Here is a 22,983-nt window from a genome sequence, read left to right as displayed (position 1 = left end):
ACATTTTTGAACCCACCCTACTAAACCCCTTCCATGACCTTCTAGCCAGACAGCTCTGTTTCTACCAACAGCGATCACACACTATCCTGTAACACCTCATCACTGTACTAGGACATCATAGTACACTGAGCCATTGTCAGGATGGACTCATGGAGCATGATCTGCCACTTTGGTTATTAAGCCTACATTGTACATCTGTTAATGTTTACTACACAGGACGCTTTCATAATAGTTTATTATATTACATACTGTATTTTTTAATTATTATATTTATTTACCTACATAGTATTGTACAGAACTACTTATATACATTTTACTTTAATGTACCTTGAGCTGCTGTAATACCTGACTTTACCTTTCGGATTAATAAAGTGATTATTTATCCATCTATTCATTCCATTAATCCATTTATCCACTCATGCATCTATGGATCTATCTATATATCCATCTATCTATATGTCCATCCATCCATCTCTGTATCTATCCATCTATCTATATGTCCATCCATCCATCTCTGTATCTATCCATCTATCTAGCCAGCTATTCATCTATTCGTCCATCCATGCATCTATGTATATATCCATCTATTTAGCCTTCCTTCCATCCATCCATCCATATATCTATCCATCCATCCATCTATCCATCCATCTATCCATCCATCTATCCATCCATCTATCCATCCATCTATCCATCCATCTATCTATCCATCTATCTATCTATCTATCTATCTATCTATCTATCTATCTATCTATCTATCTATCTATCTATCTATCTATCTATCTATCTATCTATCTATCTATCTATCCATACATCTATCCATCCATACATCTATCTATCCATCTATCTATCCATACATACATCTATCCATCCATCCATCTATCCATCCATCCATCCATCTATCCATTCATCTATCTATCCATCCATCTATCCATTCATCTATCTATCCATCCATCTATCCATCCATCCATCTATCTATCTATCCATCTATCTATCTATCTATCTATCTATCCATACATCTATCCATACATCTATCCATCCATCCATCTATCCATTCATCTATCTATCCATTCATCTATCTATCCATTCATCTATCTATCCATTCATCTATCTATCCATTCATCTATCCATACATCCATCTATCCATTCATCTATCTATCCATCTATCCATTCATCTATCTATCCATCCATCCATCTATCCATTCATCTATCTATCCATCCATCCATCTATCCATTCATCTATCTATCCATTCATCTATCTATCCATTCATCTATCCATACATCCATCTATCCATTCATCTATCTATCCATACATCCATCTATCCATTCATCTATCTATCCATCCATCCATCTATCCATTCATCTATCTATCCATCCATCCATCTATCCATCCATCTATCTATCCATCCATCCATCTATCCATTCATCTATCTATCCATCCATCTATCCATTCATCTATCTATCCATCCATCCATCTATCCATTCATCTATCTATCCATCCATCTATCCATTCATCTATCTATCCATACATACAGGGGTTGGACAAAATAACTGAAACACCTGGTTTTAGACCACAATAATTTATTAGTATGGTGTAGGGCCTCCTTTTGCGGCCAATACAGCGTCAATTCGTCTTGGAGATGACATATACAAGTCCTGCACAGTGGTCAGAGGGATTTTAAGCCATTCTTCTTGCAGGATAGTGGCCAGGTCACTACGTGATGCTGGTGGAGGAAAACGTTTCCTGACTCGCTTCTCCAAAACACCCCAAAGTGGCTCAATAATATTTAGATCTGGTGACTGTGCAGGCCATGGGAGATGTTCAACTTCACTTTCATGTTCATCAAACCAATCTTTCACCAGTCTTGCTGTGTGTATTGGTGCATTGTCATCCTGATACACGGCACCACCATTGGATGCACATGGTCCTCCAGAATGGTTCGGTAGTCCTTGCCCATCTAGCACAAGTATTGGGCCATGGGAATGCCATGATATGGCAGCCCAAACCATCACTGATCCACCCCCATGCTTCACTCTGGGCATGCAACAGTCTGGGTGGTACGCTTCTTTGGGGCTTCTCCACACCGTAACTCTCCCGGATGTGGGGAAAACAGTAAAGGTGGACTCATCAGAGAACAATACATGTTTCACATTGTCCACAGCCCAAGATTTGCGCTCCTTGCACCATTGAAACCGATGTTTGGCATTGGCACGAGTGACCAAAGGTTTGGCTATAGCAGCCCGGCCGTGTATATTGACCCTGTGGAGCTCCCGACGGACAGTTCTGGTGGAAACAGGAGAGTTGAGGTGCACATTTAATTCTGCCGTGATTTGGGCAGCCGTGGTTTTATGTTTTTTGGATACAATCCGGGTTAGCACCCGAACATCCCTTTCAGACAGCTTCCTCTTGCGTCCACAGTTAATCCTGTTGGATGTGGTTTGTCTTTCTTGGTGGTATGCTGACATTACCCTGGAAACCGTGGCTCTTGATACATCACAAAGACTTGCTGTCTTGGTCACAGATGCGCCAGCAAGACGTGCACCAACAATTTGTCCTCTTTTGAACTCTGGTATGTCACCCATAATGTTGTGTGCATTGCAATATTTTGAGCAAAACTGTGCTCTTACCCTGCTAATTGAACCTTCACACTCTGCTCTTACTGGTGCAATGTGCAATTAATGAAGATTGGCCACCAGACTGGTCCAATTTAGCCAAGAAACCTCCCACACTAAAATGACAGGTGTTTCAGTTATTTTTCCAACCCCTGTATATCCATCCATCTATCTATCCATACATCTATCCATCCATCCATCTATCCATCCATACATCTATCCATCCATCCATCTATCCATTCATCTATCTATCCATCCATCTATCCATTCATCTATCTATCCATACATATATCCATCCATCTATCTATCCATACATCTATCCATCCATACATCTATCCATACATCTATCTATCCATACATCTATCCATCCATACATCTATCTATCCATCTATCTATCCATACATCTATCCATCCATACATCTATCCATCCATACATCTATCCATCCATACATCTATCCATTCATCTATCCATTCATCTATCTATCCATCCATCTATCCATTCATCTATCTATCCATACATCTATCCATCCATACATCTATACATCTACCCATCCATACATCTATCCATCCATACATCTATCCATCCATACATCTATCCATCCATACATCTATCCATTCATACATCTATCCATCCATACATCTATCCATTCATACATCTATCCATTCATACATCTATCCATCCATACATCTATCCATTCATACATCTATCCATCCATACATCTATCCATCCATACATCTATCCATCCATACATCTATCCATCCATACATCTATCTATCCATACATCTATCCATCCATACATCTATCCATCCATACATCTATCTATTCATACATCTATCCATCCATACATCTATCCATCCATACATCTATCTATCCATACATCTATCCATCCATACATCTATCTATCCATACATCTATCCATCCATACATCTATCTATCCATACATCTATCCATCCATACATCTATCCATCCATACATCTATCCATTCATCTATCTATCCATACATCTATCCATCCATACATCTATCCATCCATACATCTATCCATCCATCCATCTATCCATCCATCCATCTATCCATTCATACATCTATCTATCCATCCATCTATCCATCTATCTACCTATCCATACATCTATCCATTCATCTATCTATCCATACATCTATCCATCCATCCATCCATCTATCCATTCATCTATCTATCCATTCATCTATCTATCCATCTATCCATTCATCTATCTATCCATCCATCCATCCATCTATCCATTCATCCATCTATCCATTCATCTATCTATCCATTCATCTATCTATCCATACATCTATCCATCCATACATCTATCCATCCATACATCTATCCATCCATCTATCCATCCATACATCTATCCATTCATACATCTATCTATCCATCCATCTATCCATCTATCTATCCATCTATCTATCTATCCATACATCTATCCATTCATCTATCTATCCATTCATCTATCTATCCATACATCTATCCATCCATCCATCCATCTATCCATTCATCCATCTATCCATTCATCCATCTATCCATTCATCTATCTATCCATTCATCTATCCATCTATCCGTTCATCTATCTATCCATACATCTATCCATCCATACATCTATCCATCCATCCATCTATCTATCCATCCATCTATTTATCCATCCATCTATCTATCCATCCATCTATCCATCTATCTATCCATCTATCTATCTATCCATACATCTATCCATTCATCTATCTATCCATTCATCTATCTATCCATTCATCTATCTATCCATCTATCCATTCATCTATCTATCCATCCATCTATCTATCCATACATCTATCTATCCATCCATCTATCTATCCATCCATCTATCTATCCATCTATCCATTCATCTATCTATCCATACATCTATCCATTCATCTATCTATCCATACATCTATCTATCCATCCATCTATCCATTCATCTATCTATCCATCTATCCATTCATCTATCTATCCATCCATCTATCCATTCATCTATCTATCCATACATCTATCTATCCATTCATCTATCTATCCATTAATCTATCTATCCATACATCTATCCATCCATCCATCTATCCATACATCTATCCATCCATCCATCTATCTATCCATCCATCTGTCCATTCATCTATCTATCCATACATCTGTCCATCCATCTATCCATTCATCTATCTATCCATTCATCTATCTATCCATATATCTATCCATCCGTCCGTCCATCCATCTATCTATTTCTATCTATTCATCTATCTATCCACCCTACCATCCATCCATATATCTATCTATCCATCTATCTATTCATCCATCCATCCATACATCCTTCCATCCATCCATCCATCAACCCATACATCTATACATCTATGGATCCTATCTTTCTATCCATCCATCCATCCACCTATGACAATAAAACATACTCCCAGTCAAAGTTACATTAGCGACTACAGAACTTCAACTGTCTATGTTTGTGGCTGGTTGGCATCCTAATGTACTTGACAACCCATACATTCTACCACCATCTGCAAATCTCAAACCCTAATCCTTGCTGAAATTTTTGTTGACAGTTCAGGAAACTAGGACTTCCACTCCATCAAAAAATTGTGGAGTTGAGAGTAAAGTGTAAGGTCATTTGTTCGTGAGCTGAAGCTGATGCTTTATGCAGCAGGACTGACTTACTAACTTAAGCTTTTTTTTTTGTTCTTTCTCAGGCCTGATCATCTCAGCTGCCATGTCAAGCATGTGCATTCCTCAGAGAGACCGTTCAAGTGCCAAGTCACGGTATGGAACTAGCATCTTTTCAGTCACGTGTATAGTGTTTGATAACTTGCTTACATTTCAGGTGGAGTTTCATCAAGAGACTTTAATGTTAATTTTATTTAGACAAAATCTGAATTTTGCAGTGTGAAATCTCCTAAAAATGAGGCACCTCTGGGAGTACCCTTAAATACTAGACCAATGGTAGCTCAGTGGTAAGGTACGGGACTAGTGGTCAGGACGTTGCTAGTTCAATCCCCATTATTGCCAAGTTACCACTGTTAGGCCCCTATGCAAGGTCATTAACCCTCAAATGCTTGCATGGATTTCAGTCATCATTGTAAACCGCTTTTGCTAAATGCCATAAATGTAAATAGAACCAAATTATGTCTGGTATAAGTGGTAGCTCAGTGGTTAATGTATTGGACTAGTAATCAGAAGGTTGCTGGTTCAAGCCCTACTATTGCCAAGTTGCCACTGTTGGGCCTCTGAGGAAGGTCCTTATCCCTCAGTTGCTCAACTTGTATAGTCATAGCTGCATCTCTATTCTTTGATAAGCAAAAATTTTTACTGTGAGGCTTCTCTGTAGTTCTAATCATTTTCCTCATCTGGACAGGCCTGCACTTCAGCCTTCGCCACCAAAGACAGACTGCGCTCACACATGATCCGACACGAGGGAAAGGTCACATGCAACATCTGTGGAAAGATGCTCAGCGCTGCCTACATCACCAGCCATTTGAAGACTCACGGCCAGACCAACTTCAACAACAACAACTGCCACAAAGGTACAAACCGCCTTCACTAGTACAGCAGGATGTAGTTCAGTAGGTTCTCGGATTGGAACAGCTGATCAAATTTGGCTTCGTCTTCTGATGATGATGGTGGTTTGTTACAGTCGTACAGATGTATGTTAAGATTATACATCATAGGGGCCGCTCAGGTGGTGCAGCGGTAAAAAGACACGCTGCAACCAGAGCTGGATTCTGAGGCCGAGTGGCTGTATGAGCAACGATTGGCCGGTTGCTCAGTTGGGGGGCGGGACAAAGAACCGGATGTGGGTCTCTCGGTGTCAGAATGCGATTACGACCTCTGCCGGCTGATTAGAGGCGCCTGCACAGAGATGAGGAAGAGTGCCCTTAGGGTGTGTCTCTCCGCATGCAACGCTAGGTGGCGCCACACTCATCAATGTGCGGGTGGCAAAAATGCATCCGGCTGCTGCCCATGTTTCGGAGGGGATATGGGTTAGCTTCGATCTCCTCGGGCAGGGCAGGGTTCGGCATAGACAGAGAGGAAGCACGATGCAAATTGAACAATTGGATGCGCTAAAAGGGGGACAAATTAAAAATAAATAAATAAAAGATTATACATAATTTTTTCTGAGAATGGTACCATGGCTTAGGGCTTTTCTCCATCACTGAGTACCTTATTACAGATGTGATAGACAAAGCACGGTGTCTGTTGTCTGGCACCAGTAGTTTCCAGTTCCCACTAATGGTATGCAGAAATGAGGATAGCAGCAGTGCATGTTGCTGATTGTTTGTGCATATGGAACACATAGTCCAAGTAAATATTCAGAATCATTTATGTGATGTTTCTGATATTAAATGCAACATTGTGTATTGCTCTTTATTCAGCTTGTACAAATTAGTACCTGAATATCTGTATTATTTATTTATACAGATGCACCATTCATAAAGTGCCCAATTACTGACCCCTCCCCAATAAATGTATATCCCTTGCTCCTGTGACATGCAAACTTTGTCTAATTGATCACAATTGAACTACAACTAAAAGCCCAGACGTATCAGGTTCCTGTTTTTAAATATGCACTGGAAATTCCTTAAAAAACATTAACAACGGTCACCCAGGCGGCACAGCAGGATATTCCGCTAGCACACCAGTCCCGAGAGGTTCGAAACTTGCCATTGCCACCGGTCGGCTGGGCATAATTGGCAGTGCCTGCAGCAGACACGGTTCTGCTAGGGCGGGATGACCGGACTATGTGGGTGGGGTGACCGGACTATGTGGGTGGGGTCTTCAACCTCTGTGTAAGGGACCCTGATTGGCAGATAGTGATAGGGTGAAAAGGGTTCCACGTGGGTCGGAGGAGGCGTGAGCAGCAATATACCCACCTCGACTGCAATCAGTGATCAAGAGCAAGTGTTATTATTTTACTACGTTATTTATTTCTTTTGAGTAGTTTAGCTTCATTTCTACTAATATTCATCTCATACTAATATAGCTTGATGTGTAATTTTGTAGTGCTGTGTCTCCAGAGTGTATTTCAAGCACTCTGGGATATCCAGGTCCACCTGACCAACACTCTTATAAACAAGATATTCTATTCCCTCTATCTCTCTCTCTCTTTCACTCCTTCCTTTAATTTTAACCTATGTCAAATGAAGCCTCTTTTGCTGCTTGCTGCTTTTTTATCCAGTTAGTAAATCAACATCTGATTTTACAGATGGTTATCATGTACAGTTTGTCATAATTTTATATACACTTTAAGGGTTATGTTTGTTTTAGCAGTTTTGAAATTTTCCATTTCTATCCTCTAGCCATAACATTAAAACCACCTCCCTGTTTCTACACTCACTGTCCATTTTATCAGCTCCGCTTACCATATAGAAGCACTTTGAAGTTTTACAATTACTGACTGCAGTCCATTTATTTCTCTAAATACTTTTTAACCTGCTTTCACCCTGTTCTTTAATGGTCAGCACCCCCACAGGACCACAACAAAGCATATTATTTAGGTGGTGGATCATTCTCAGCACTTGCAGTGACACTGACATGTTAGTGTGTGTTGTGCTGGTATGAGTGGATCAGACACAGCAGTGCTGCTGCAGTTTTTAAATACCGTGTCCACTCACTGTCCACTATTAGACACTCCTACCTAGTTGGTCCACCTTGTAGACATAAAGTCAGAAACGATCGCTCATCTATTGCTGCTGTTTGAGTTGATCATGTTCGAGACCTTCATCAGTGGTCACAGGACGCTGCCCACGGGGTGCTGTTGGCTGGATATTTTTGATTGGTGGACTATTCTCAGTCCAGCAGTGACAGTGACTTTCGCAACACACACTATCACACCACCACCATGTCAGTGTCACTGCAGTGCTGAGAATGATCCACCACCTAAATAAAACCTGCTTTGTGGTGGTCCTGGGAGAGTCCTGACCATTGAAGAACAGCATGAGAGGGGGCTAACAAAGCATGCAGAGAAACAGATGGACTACAGTCAGTAATTGTAGAACTACTAAGTGCTTCTATATGGTCAGTGGAGCTAAAAGAAAAATGGACAGTAAGTGTAGAAACAAGGAGGTGGTTTTAATGTTATGGCTGATCAGTGTATACAAACCCTATTTCCAAAAGAAATGCAATAAACCTGTATTTAACTGATAAACATATGCATTGGCATTGAATGTTTTAGTGGAACAACTTTTGGTGTGGTATTTTGTAAATGTTAAAAGTAAAATTTTAAATGTGAAACATTCCTTTAACTAAAATCTCTTGACTATCTTAAAATCATCTAACCAAACCTTGGTAATAATGAGGGTCTCTCTGTCCACTGTAGTTTAGCCATTTGTGAGTCTTTGTTAATGGTTCATGGTTTAACCAGGCTCGATCTTTAATTAGCTGAGCTGGAAGCAAAGTATCTAGGTCACATACGAACCAAGACCTGAACTGACCTCACTTGTGCCATAATGTCAGGACAGTATTTAAACTGGTGCGATGTGTCTTTTACATACATGGTTTTATAAAGAACATTTTTGTTTTTAATTTTCCTGGTGTGGCTGTAGAGAGCGTTCTGTGGCTTATGTTTGGTTGCTTGGGAATATGAGATGGTTGCAATGAAAACTAAATGATAACTGATGAAAATTAGGGCCATGATATGATTTTTCAGATGTGTGTCTGAGAGCACCTTGAAAGGAATAACTAAAAGACTGGAGCTTCCCATCAATTGTTCATTCATTCATTGATATCCAGAACAGTAGGAGGTTCTTTAGCTGTCCAACCAAGAAGTTGAGATGTAAATCCGGTAGTATTGTAAGGCTCAAAACATTTAATATATTTAAGTGTTTTAAAGTAAAGCTACAGTTGAAATCAGAAGGTTAGATTTACATGTTAGGACTCACAGGAACGACACTCTCCAGCAATACCACAGACTATATCAAAATAAAACTGTACTCGCACATTAAAATGAAAACAATTCTTAATTTGCTATACAAGAGAGCATTTAAAGAACATAAGAACAGCACTTGACAAGGATGATAGACTGACATGAGAATGATCTACTCTTCCTATTGTGAATATAACCATGGTGTAAGCACAGTGTAAAAAATACTAAATAAATAAAAATAAATGAATATACACTATTGCCAAAAGTATTCACTCACCCATCTAAATCATTGAATTCAGGTGTTCCAATCACTTCCATGGCCACAGGTGTATAAAACCAAGCACCTAGGCATGCAGACTGCTTCTACAAACATTAGTGAAAGAATGGATCACTCTCAGAAGCTCAGTGAATTTCAGCGTGGTACTGTGATAGGATGCCACCTGTGCAACAAGTCCAGTAATGAAATTTCCTTGCTACTAAATATTCCACAGTCGACTGTGGTATTATAACGAAAGAGTGGGGTCAGCGGATGCTGAGGAGCATAGTGCGCAGAGTTCACCAACTTTCTGCAGAGTCAATCGCTACAGACCTCCAAACTTCATGTGGCCTTCAGATTAGCTCAAGAACAGTGTGTAGAGAGCTTCATGTAATGGGTTTCCATGGCCGAGCAGCTGCATCCAAGCCTCACATCACCGAGCGCAATGCAAAGCGTCGGATGCAGTGGTGTAAAGCACGCCGCCACTGGACTCTAGAGCAGTGGAGAGGTGTTCTCTGGAGTGACGAATCACGCTTCTCCGTCTGGATTTTGCAGTTGCCAGATAGAACACCTTTGAGATTAATTAGAGCGGAGACTGCGAGACAGGCCTTCTCGTCCAACATCGGTGTCTGACCTCACACAAGTGCTTCTGGAAGAATGGTCAAAAATTCTCATAAACACACTCCTAAACCTTGTGGAAAGCCTTCCTAAAAGAGTTGTTATAGCTGCAAAGGGTGGGCCGACATCATATTAAACCCTATAGATTAAAAATGGGACGTCACTCAAGTTCATATGCGTGTGAAGGCAGACGAGCGAATACCTTTGGCAATATAGTGTACATGTTAGGGTTGTTTGTTTCTGCCAGGTACAGGATTATAATAGTTATAATATGTTATAATAGTTATAATATAGATAGATTAGATAGATAGATATTATACCGCATATATATACTGATATCGCATATACCAGCTTGTTTGGAAGCTGGGGTCAGAGCACAGGGTCAGCCATCGTACCGCGCCCCTGGAGCAGAGAGGGTTAAGGGTCTTGCTCAAGGACCCAACAGTGGCTGCATAGCAGAGCCTGGATTTGAACCGCCAATCTTCCGGTTGATAGCCCAAAGCTCTACCCACTAGCCTACCACTGTCCTTTTTCTATGTCTGATCCTGATCTAACATTTAGACCAAAATGAGTCCTAATGCTGAACCTGGGCTGTCCGACTTGGACCTTTCTATTGTGAAAGTCTAGCATATAATGGTTAGCTTAATATTGTGTAAGCTAAATATAATGTGGCCTGATCAACCAAGTGTAGATCTGTACTGTAGATCATGCTTTTTTTTTTTGGTTACATATTTACATTTTTATTCACTAAATTATGGAATGCCCATCATGTTTAAACTCCCCCTATTATATTTCATATAGCGTAGTTCTGTCTTTCATCCTCCCATTCCACCACTCATTCTGTCCAGTCATACCAAAACCTGATTAGCATCGATTGTGTTAGCTCGTCTTGTAATGCCTGCTATTATTGGAATGAAAACGTTTGTTTTGATGTGTATTGATTGTCATGTTTACATAATGTGATCATATGTGTGGAAAGTTCTGTGTTTACATTTCTGGCATGGCCTCCTAAGTCCTTATCAATGATTCTGATTGACTACAGCCAGTGGCTTTGCTTGATAAATTAAATGGCTGGGTGACCTTTTACCCTCAGATTATTATTCCACTCGTTTCTAGATTGTAGGAGACGAGACATTGGTGGTATGAACATTTTGCAGCTCAGTATCAAAATCTAGTTCTATAAAGCTTTTTAAATTATTGACTTTTCTTTTTCTTATTGAATTAAAAAAGGCTAGCTCACTACCTCTGAGATCTGGGGTTTGAATCTTAGTGGTGCTATCGGCTTTGTCTGAGTGACTGAATATACACTGTTCAGCCATGACATTAAAACCACCTCCTTGTTTCTACACTCACTGTCCATTTTATCAGCTCCACTTACCATATAGAAGCACTTTGTAGTTCTACAATTACTGACTGTAGTCCATCTGTTTCTCTGCATGCTTTGTTAGCCACCATTCATGCTGTTCTTCAATGGTCAGGACCCCCACAGGACCACTACAGAGCAGGTATTATTTGGTTGGTGGATCCTTCTCAGCACTGCAGTGACACTGACATGGTGGTGGTCTGTTAGTGTGTGTTGTGCTGGTATGAGTGGATCAGACACAGCAGCGCTGCTGGAGTTTTTAAATACCGTGTCCACTCACTGTCCACTCTATTAGACACTCCTACCTAGTTGGTCCACCTTGTAGATGTAAAGTCAGAGACGATCGCTCATCTATTGGTGCTGTTTGAGTCGGTCATCTTCTAGACCTTCATCAGTGGTCACGGGGCGCTGCCCACGGGGCGCAGTTGGCTGGATATTTTTGGTTGGTGGACTATTCTCAGTCCAGCAGTGACGGTAAGGTGTTTAAAAACTCCAGCAGCATTGCTGTTTCTGATCCACTCATACCAGCACAACACACACTAACACACCACCACCATGTCAGTGTCACTGCAGTGCTGAGAATGACACACCACCTGAATAATACCTGCTCTGAGGTGGTCCTGTGGGGGTCCTGACCATTGAAGAACAGCATGAGAGGGGGCTAACAAAGCATGCAGAGAAACAGATGGACTACAGTCAGTAATTGTAGAATTACAAAGTGCTTCTATATGGTAAGTGGAGCTGATAAAATGGACAGTGAGTGTAGAAACAAGGAGGTGGTTTTAATGTTATGGCTGTTTTCTTGGCTTTAAAATGGACATGGGTTAACAGTTCAAACCCTGACTATACCCAAAATCCACCTGTTTCCAAAGGCTGGAAGCTGAGTTGCTCTAATTAAGTAAAAGTAAGGGCATTTAGTGTATTCAATCTTGCAACAGCAGCCAATTACAGGGGTCTGTAGGATGACATAGAAGGAAAAAAGCTGAAATAGATCAAATTAAGTAAGATAAATAAAAGAGCTCTTTCTAACTTTGTACTTCCATGCTTTGTGATGAAACATGGGAGTCAGTCATGGGCCTCAGCTTTGCTACGAGGTTTATGCTCTGTGTTTACTAAAATTATTATTTTGTTTGTATTATTTATGGCTGAGCTGCACACTTAAAATAATTGTAAAAGTTTTTTTGCCACCTGTGCATTTACCATGGAAATATTAGGCAACAGAACAAATTTGCAAGTCCTGTTAGTGTTGCAATAATTGTTTAAATAGCAAGTGTGAATTCTGAGAGAGCAGGACCATTTGAGCACGCAGACAAACATCTGTATGCTGTTTGCACACAGTCTAGTTGCCGATTCCAACCCACTAGCAAAGTTTTTCTTTGTTGTACAGTAGCTACAAAAAAAAAACACATTCCCATGATTCCCCTAGCTCAGTATCCCCTTACCCTGTAATCTTAAATCGATAATACCCAACACCTATTAAGTGAACTTAAGCCCTGCAGGACGAGCCCCAAAAGCTGGTCTATTCTGTACTATCACATGTTGGAGTGTGCTGTCCCCGAGACTCGCACCCACAGCTGTGGCCGGCTGGCCATCGTAACACTCTGTGTCTGTATTTCTGAATAGGGGACTGGCAGTGGAACACATCAGGCATGCACAAAGGTAAACATGCAGATTCATGTAATGATGTTTTATTTATACAGTGACATTCTCAAATCCAGGTGAGTTTTGAACAACTGATGTAGGTAGAGGAAGTTGATTATAGATCTGAGCGTCGCGTCCCAAAGGCTGGGCGTCACAGTGCTGAACGACCGCAAGTGGTTTAGTCGTCTGCCGTACTGAATTTAAAGGAGTCCACCAGCAGAGGAAGGGTAACCAGTGCTCAGTTGTTGTGAGGAATCCAGCAGCCATGTTTTCTTTTCACAGGTTTATCAGGAAGATCAAGCAAGGCAAAGAGTGCTAATATTTCAGGAAGGGGGATGATGAAAGGTCATAGTTTACTTTAAAGTCGTTGCTAAGAAAATTCAATACATTCGAGCAGCCAACCTTGGCTTCCCTGAATTTTGACAGAAAGACTTTATAGACATTTGTCAAGTGGTAATTTTGGATCATTTCTATTATTTTGGTCAAACCACTGCAAAATAAAAGGAACAAAGTGTAAAATTACAGATCTTGTGGGAAAGATGTTCAGATAACATGCGAGTTCCAGTGGTTTGATAGTATGTAATTACAATGTTATGTAAATACAATGTTAAAGGTAGAACTTTCTAGAAATAATTCTTATTTGTATTTATTTTTGCCACTGTGGTAATAATTCCAAGGAAAGATTTCTACATTTATACATGTGCACCTGTCAGAAGGGCCACTTAATGATCTTTGGGCCGGGGTCTGCAGCCGCAGTGAAAGTAGCAATTGGAAATTAGGAAAGCTATATATATACATTTCCTTTCAGTATAAGGTAACAGGGCGGAAGCTACCTCACTCTGTGTAATCTGCCAAATACCTATTTCTATTAAACATATACGGACTGAATGCTTTACAATGTATAGCAATATCTAAGACCAAAACTTCAAATCAGAAAAAGTTGGGACAGCATGGAAAATGCAAATGATAAAAAAAAACATAGTTTCTTACATTTATTTTGACTTTTATTTCTATGCAGACAGGATGAACCTGAGATATTTCATGTTTTGTCTGCTCAACTTCATTTCATTTATTAATAAACATCCATTCCTGATGGATCGAAGATCACGGGCGTTCGGCTTAAGCTTACACTTTTGGTCTTTACGCACTGAAATTCCTCCAGATTCCTTGAATCTTTTAATGATATTATGCACTGTAGAGGGCGAATCCCTTCCAATCTTTCTTTGAGGTTCATTGTTTTTAAACGTTTCTATAATTTTCTCACGCATTTGTTGACAAACTGGAGATCCTCTGATCATCTTTACTCATCAAAGACTCAGCCTTTCCTGGATGCTGCTTTTGTACCAAACCATGATTACAATCACCTGTTGACATCACATGTCCTTATTTAGTTTTTTCACCTCATTACTAGCCCTAAATTGCCTCCGTCACAATTTTTTTTTGGAATGTGTTGCAGACCTACAATGCAGGAATGGATGTTTATTAATAAATGAAATGAAGTTGAGCAGATAAAACATGAAATATCTCAGGTTCATCCTGTCTGCAATCAAATAAACGTAAATGTAAGGAACACTGCATTTGTATTTTATTTGCGTTTTCCACACTGTCCCAACTTTTGCTGATTTGGGGTTATAGAAACTTTAGGGCTATAGACTAATATAAAAATGACTTATTCGTCCTGCTGTGAATATTACCATTGTGTTAGCACTGTGTAAAACATCTAAATAAATACATACAGTATAAGGTAAAAGTTTGGGTTTACTTCAAGCTTGGTAAAGAGACCACTGTTCCATGTGATTGTACAGAGGATCTTGGAGACCAGTGTTAATGAGAAATGGCCCCAAAGGACATTTCTATTTGAAAACTTGTAGTTTAGTCTGATAAGTACAGGTAAATGCCATTGTTTACGGGTGTATGTAAACTTTTGACTTGGCAGTAGTGCCCCTTCCTCCCTTCTGTGGTCAGTGAACAAGGGTTTACACTTTACAAAGCTTTAAAAATAAATGACCAGCACAAGACAGTAAGAAAAAACATTCAGAACACATCCTACAACCTGTCTCTTCTATTCCCAGACAACACCGAGGTGTGCCATTCAGCCTCGGCCACGCCCGTCTCCGCCCCCGCCACCACTCAGATGAGCCGCGCCAACTCCAGCGCCGCGGTGACCATCGGCGCCCAGATGAACTTCGGCACCAACACGGTGAACATCACGTCGGCGCCGGTGAGCCTGCAGCACCCGGTGACCATCACCGGCCCGGTCAACATCGCCTCGGTGAACATCCCTGCTACGGCCTCGCACATGAACCTGGCCCACCCGGTGACCATCACCACGCCCATGCCCATGCCCATGAACATCGGCGCGCAGCTCAACATCATGCGCCCCATGGAGAGCATGTCCTTCCTCTCGCAGGTCCTGCCTTCCTCGCCTCCGTGGTAGAGCGTGCCGGATCCCGACCTGATTCGCGAAACCAGCTGACTCCGCCCCCTACCCTCTTCCCAAACCAATGAGTGTTTACCTTTGCCGCGCGTCTGTACAGCCGCGCCGCAAAACCGCTGCATCGATGATGGAGTTTTTACACTACAGAGGATTTTTTTTGAAGGATTTCTTACGTAGTTTTAACGTGTGAATCGGACGAATTTTAGCAACACTGAGCATGCAGACCTCGCCAAGGTTTTTCAAAAGAACAAATGCAATAAGTGCTGTTTATTTTTTTTGGGAGTTATTTGTAGGGAAACCGCCTCAATCCCTGCTTACGTAATTGGAGCACCAGTGTGAGGATACTGTGAGGAAGACTATAGTACTGATAATAGTAGAGATTGAGGTTTCTTTTCCTATATCTTGTCATTTGTTTAGCTGTAGCCTGCTAATCAGTATTTAATTGTTTTGTTTGTTTTTCTTTTTAGAAAATGAGTTAAAAGGGATGAACTTTCATTTCATTAAGGATTGATTGGCGATTAGGATTTGAGGTACAGTAACTGTACGCTTGCGTATGCTGGGTTTAGTTTCGCCTAACCTACAATTGTGAACCTTTTCTTTAGCCGCAGTTTGACGACGCTGCAGTTTAAGACTGTTATTTTCTTTATTTTATTTCGGATGGCTGGGGTGTGTTGTGTTTACTCGATCTTCAACACTTAGGAATCGTCTAAAAACAGGAACATGACACAGAAGATTGATTCTTGCACTGAAAGCAAATCCCTTTTATGTATAAAACAGTATTATTAAAGCGACCTGCTTTAAACAGGGCCGTTTAGTGGTTGATATGTTCAAGAAATAATTTTTTTTCTTAAATAATTTGGACTGTCTTCATGTTGACAGAAATTAGTAGGTAGTTTTTTGTACCCTTGTTTTCTTATCTTCTTTCTTTTAGCTGCAAGGGCCCTGTTAGGATGAACTTTCTGCTCAGGAAACCCAGAAAATGACTCATTATTTTTGCTAAAATAATATTCAGTAAATATTAAGAACTGGATTCTGGAAGGTTTATTTGTATTTTTTCAGGCACTAGGGATGTGACCCAATACTGAGACCCGACTGAGAATCTGTATTAGCGCTGGATCTTGACAGATCGCAGTTGACGTGTTTTCTGAACCCATACATGGTCGTATGTTGTGGAATTTTGACTGATGCAGCTCAGACAAACTCCGATACTATTAGTTGTTTCTATGAGCTGTATCAAATCACAAATGGAGGATTGGACATTCAGAACCGTGCTTCTTTTCTCCTGTCCATTATTGATAAAATGCTTCCATCATGGTCCTTAATTTTCTCTTTTTTTATCCAAAGGAACGTCCAGCTCATTCAGGAAACAGGCCAAGCAACTATGACTTAGGGGCATTGCTAAGGAGCTCAACATTAGCAGTTTGGTAGGTGCTAGGGTTGGTACCCTTAACATTTTTGATCATCAGACCAGTACCTCAACCTGAGCCGACACAGATCTAATTTTAGCCTGTGCACCCATTCCATTTCCAGTTATCAGACGTTTGTATGAAATGCGTTCTTTTAAGGATCAGCAACAGCCATGTAGTAGACTGTGTACCGTCATGCTGGCTTTAATAATATGACTAGCTTTTAATCATTTGTGATGTTTGAACATAGCAAACCACATGTTAGGCCTATATTGTTCCAAATAAAATCATGATATTAGCTAGTGAAGGGCATGCACATTCATTTTGTATTAGAATACACGAACACACTGAGCTCAATGCAGTAACAAACCTAAAGCAGGACACCAATCCATCGTGGGGCATCGGCCACTCCCCTCAATTAGAAATAGCCAATTGTGTCTGTGCGTAGACGCTGACCGGCTGAAAGCACCGTTTGGGATTCAAACCCTGGATCCCAGCTGTAATGGGCTTGCGTAATTTACCACTGCGCCCTCCGAGCACCTAAAGAAATAATAATAATATTACATGAACTCTTCTCTTGTTTGGAAACACAAAACATGGAGAGTTGGACTAAAGATTTGACAGAACAGCAGCAATTAATAACAATTAATAAGCTAGGTCGAAAAGAAGTACTTTTGCATTTAAAACATATACAAATAGAACGTTTGGGATGTGATTTAGCTATGTTCCTTAGCTTTTTACACCGGGAAATTGTTACACCTCCTCAGCAATCTTTGACAACTTTGTTTTGAAGGTCAAATCTGCTGGTGTCCTGACATGGAATTGACTTTTTAGTACACTTCAAATATTCCCAGTAAGGTTAAGGTCAGGACTTTGGGAAGGCCACACTAACAGCTTCATTTTATTCTGATTTGGCCAGTTCAGAAGCAGTTTTGCGTCCTGTTGGAACACTTAATTGTGTCCAAGAACCAAGACTGGTAAAATAATCTACTTTCTGCTGTTTAAATTACCAAATTACCAGCAGAACAACCCTACAGCTTATTACCACCACCAGCATGCTTTACAGCAGGTCCAGATTGATCACAAAAGTCCTTTGCATGGCTTTTTGGTACGTTATTGAAACAAATCTATGATTCACTTTCTGAGATCCATGCAGACCTTCTACACTGGAAGAGATGCACACTTGCAGACCATCAACCCAGCAGTAACACCCATAGTTTTTGTAATTCGTGGTAGACTTGTTTGGTATTTCCAGGATTAAATCCAACCATCCAAGGTGACAGATGGTTCAGACCACTGTCCTGTGTGTTTTTAATTGATACAGTCAAACTAGCTCCATTTATATGGGATTAGAGAAGCCACCAGCAGTTCTACATATATCTGGTCATAGAAATCCTAAGAATCCCATATAAAAATCCTAAATCTTTTGACATGTATCTTTAGAAGTGTATGTAAATATTTGACCTGACTCGAGCTGATAAAATAATGTATTGTCTAATGGTAATATGAGATCAAAAAAGAAGAAACAGGTACCCAGGTGGCGCAGCGGGATATTCCACTAGCATACCAACGCCGAGATTCTGAACTACTCGGTTCGAAACTCGGTGTTGCCACCGGTCGGCTGGGCGCCATCTGCAGGGTGGGGGTCGGACTTTGTGTAGGGTGGGATCTTCATACGCTGTGTAAGGACCCTGATTGGCTGAAGAGGCTCCTGTGCAGAATGCACGGGCGAGAAGAGGAGGGCCGTGCACGTGTCGGAAGAGGCGTGTACAGCGACGTGCTCTCCTCGGATGCAATCGGGTATCCCTCAGCAGCGGAAGACAAATTGAGTGCTCTAAATCGGGAGGAAAATGGAGAGAAACAGCAAAGAAGTGTTAGTGAGAGCGTGTTTACAAATCTGATTGGAACACTGAGCAGGTCAAAAGGTCTTAATCTAGACGTAACAAAACACACCTGTGGCATTTGGACATTTCTGATTGGTTAAAGTTCTCCAGGTTTGAATGTTTGATGGAACTCATTTGACATCGTGCATCAGCTTTTAATTGATACTTGAGGAGTAATGAAATTAAAGGAAAACGCGCATCACGGCTTTCAACTCTCATCTAAAACTTGAACACATTAATCTAACAAATAAGAAATTCGATCTTTAGTGTAAGGTACAATTACAATTCAGGATTTTCACTACTTAACCAGGAGTCTTAAAGGGTGCGTGCGCTCTTAGATTAGGAACGTGGTCAATGCATATACACAACCTTAAGGATCCAAAATCAATTTAACTTCTCGTGGCCTTTTAAAATGTGTCTGGATGCAGTTCATAACAATGCAGGCTCATGCTGTGTGTGTGTTTATTTCCAGTTTGTCATAGAACAGCAGTTAAACAAAAATCTTGCAGAGCTAGAACTAGTTTTTGTAATAAAATAAAAAGACGTCGGGTACTGATTGCAGGAATGCACGTTAGGGTTTTGTGTTTACATACTTGCGTTGAGCATGTTCCTGGCCTTATCCACTACAAGGGTTCAGATCCCTGTCAATGTGAGTCTAGGTACACTGTGTTAACCACTGTCGGTGCACAGCTTTGTTTTGGGTTGTTTTTTTTTCCCCCCTCTTTTGTGTTTTAATAATTGTGCATCAGACTGGTGTGTGTAAGTGATGTGGAGAAAACACTAATTACAAGATTTTTTGGTACACAGCGATGAATTTGGTCTGTAGTTCTAGGTCTGTGATATGTAGGATTGAAGTTGGTACACCTGGATCACTTTTGGTCCATTGTCACGGGGATACACCTCTGACGGGGCACCAATACATCCACCTGTGCACTAACCCGAACCTAAGAGCCAGTTAGAACAGCCAAATTTCCATCTTACCTCCTTCTTGTCTTGAGATTGTGGGAAGAAAACCAAAATGCCTGGACGAAGCACATACACGACTCCTTACTGTCAGTGACCTGAGGGTTGAACCCAGGTACTCGGTACTTATTATGTTCTGTGGCACCCAATAAACCAGCTGTGCCACCATGTTACCTGTTTATACACTATCAGGATGTTTGACATGCATTTTATTTTCGGACGCCTCTTGTCTTGTGGTTGAGCTGCTCATTTTGAGAATTTGATAGGTGTTTAGAAACAGGACTGCCACGACGACTGGATTAAAACATGATCAAATTTAATATTAGCAAATGTTTACGTTCGTCCAGATGTTTGCATCTATTTTTCACATAGAAAAAGAGAAAATACGAGTGCATGTGAAGGTTTTTCTTCCTCCTTTTCACTTTGTTTTCCACATTTAGTTTGAGTGTTTTGAAAAGTAGCTTTTATGCATTTTATTTTTTTAAAGCAAACAAATGAATCGACTTTTATTTGCCAGACTGACACCAATAGATGAACTGAAGTGGTGTGAATGAATTGAGCCTGATGTTATTATTTTAATGAACATAGTGAGTTGAAAGATTTGGGTAAACCCTGTGAAGGCAGATGAATGTATATGTTTGTACAGATGCGGTGTAGCTCTGAGGACGTGGTAGGAACCGTACGGATAGACACACGGACGAAGCAAGATAACCTTTTATAAGAACTTTTTTGTATTAGAACATTAACAATGGTAATTTTGTATATATATGAAGATTAGGCTTTCTGAGTAGCAGAAAGGAAAACATTCCTACATTTTTTTTAAATGTACGTTTGTCAGAAACAATTATGTAAACATGCGCAACGTTTAATGTGCCTTTTATTTGGGTTGTCTAAATAAAAGAAAACTATAAAACATCGTTTGTCTGATTATTGTTGCAAACATTAATAAATGTCAATGATTAATCTGCCTTGTTACAGTAAGTGATTGATAAGCAAAGACATGGAGTCCATGCCTTAACGGGTCAGGGCTGTTTTGGCATTAAAGGGGGACCAACACAATATTAGGAAGGTGGTCATAATGTTATGCCTATATATATATATATATATATATATATATACAGGTCCTTCTCAAAAAATTAGCATATTGTGATAAAGTTCATTATTTTCCATAATGTAATGATAAAAATTAAACTTTCATATATTTTAGATTCATTGCACACCAACTGAAATATTTCAGGTCTTTTATTGTTTTAATACTGATGATTTTGGCATACAGCTCATGAAAACCCAAAATTCCTATCTCAAAAAATTAGCATATCATGAAAAGGTTCTCTAAACGAGCTATTAACCTAATCATCTGAATCAACGAATTAACTCTAAACACCTGCAAAAGATTCCTGAGGCTTTTAAAAACTCCCAGCCTGGTTCATTACTCAAAACTGCAATCGTGGGTAAGACTGCCGACCTGACTGCTGTCCAGAAGGCCATCATTGACACCCTCAAGCAAGAGGGTAAGACACAGAAAGAAATTTCTGAACGAATAGGCTGTTCCCAGAGTGCTGTATCAAGGCACCTCAGTGGGAAGTCTGTGGGAAGGAAAAAGTGTGGCAGAAAACGCTGCACAACGAGAAGAGGTGACCGGACCCTGAGGAAGATTGTGGAGAAGGGCCGATTCCAGACCTTGGGGGACCTGCGGAAGCAGTGGACTGAGTCTGGAGTAGAAACATCCAGAGCCACCGTGCACAGGCGTGTGCAGGAAATGGGCTACAGGTGCCGCATTCCCCAGGTCAAGCCACTTTTGAACCAGAAACAGCAGCACTGGACTGTTGCTCAGTGGTCCAAAGTACTGTTTTCGGATGAAAGCTAATTTTGCATGTCATTCGGAAATCAAGGTGCCAGAGTCTGGAGGAAGACTGGGGAGAAGGAAATGCCAAAATGCCTGAAGTCCAGTGTCAAGTACCCACAGTCAGTGATGGTCTGGGGTGCCATGTCAGCTGCTGGTGTTGGTCCACTGTGTTTTATCAAGGGCAGGGTCAATGCAGCTAGCTATCAGGAGATTTTGGAGCACTTCATGCTTCCATCTGCTGAAAAGCTTTATGGAGATGAAGATTTCATTTTTCAGCACGACCTGGCACCTGCTCACAGTGCCAAAACCACTGGTGAATGGTTTACTGACCATGGTATTACTGTGCTCAATTGGCCTGCCAACTCTCCTGACCTGAACCCCATAGAGAATCTGTGGGATATTGTGAAGAGAAAGTTGAGAGACACAAGACCCAACACTCTGGATGAGCTTAAGGCCGCTATCGAAGCATCCTGGGCCTCCATAACACCTCAGCAGTGCCACAGGCTGATTGCCTCCATGCCACGCCGCATTGAAGCAGTCATTTCTGCAAAAGGATTCCCGACCAAGTATTGAGTGCATAACTGAACATAATTATTTGAAGGTTGACTTTTTTTGTATTAAAAACACTTTTCTTTTATTGGTCGGATGAAATATGCTAATTTTTTGAGATAGGAATTTTGGGTTTTCATGAGCTGTATGCCAAAATCATCAGTATTAAAACAATAAAAGACCTGAAATATTTCAGTTGGTGTGCAATGAATCTAAAATATATGAAAGTTTAATTTTTATCATTACATTATGGAAAATAATGAACTTAATCACAATATGCTAATTTTTTGAGAAGGACCTGTATATATATAAAATATCTGGCATAACATTAAAACCACCTCCTTGTTTCTACACTCACTATTTTATCAGCTTCACTTACCATATAGAAGCACTTTGTAGTTCAATAATTACTGACAGTTTTTCAGCCTGCTTTCACCCTGTTCTTCAAGGGTCAGGAGCCCCACAGGACCACCACAGAGCAGGTATTATTTAGGTGGTGGATCATTCTCAGCACTGCAGTGACAC

The 22,983-nt window shown here is 40.5% G+C and overlaps 1 protein-coding gene across 2 annotated transcripts in view; it reads left to right on the top strand.

Moving 5' to 3' along the window:
• Positions 1-20,978, top strand: part of vezf1a (vascular endothelial zinc finger 1a) — a 68,606-nt gene extending 47,628 nt beyond the window's left edge. Inside the window, exons 3-6 of one of the 2 annotated variants that reach the window (XM_063014199.1) lie at positions 5,328-5,397; positions 5,990-6,158; positions 13,357-13,392; positions 15,447-20,978. In XM_063014199.1, coding sequence (XP_062870269.1) covers positions 5,328-5,397; positions 5,990-6,158; positions 13,357-13,392; positions 15,447-15,811 — 640 coding nt within the window. In that variant the 3' untranslated portion in view covers positions 15,812-20,978. The remainder of the gene's footprint in view (positions 1-5,327; positions 5,398-5,989; positions 6,159-13,356; positions 13,393-15,446) is intronic. The other variant, XM_063014200.1, reaches the window with a different exon arrangement.
• Positions 20,979-22,983: the final 2,005 nt, after the last annotated feature.

Source organism: Trichomycterus rosablanca, chromosome 18 (assembly GCF_030014385.1).
Source record: "Trichomycterus rosablanca isolate fTriRos1 chromosome 18, fTriRos1.hap1, whole genome shotgun sequence".
NCBI lineage: Eukaryota > Metazoa > Chordata > Actinopteri > Siluriformes > Trichomycteridae > Trichomycterus > Trichomycterus rosablanca.
This window is presented reverse-complemented; position numbering and strand designations above follow the sequence as displayed.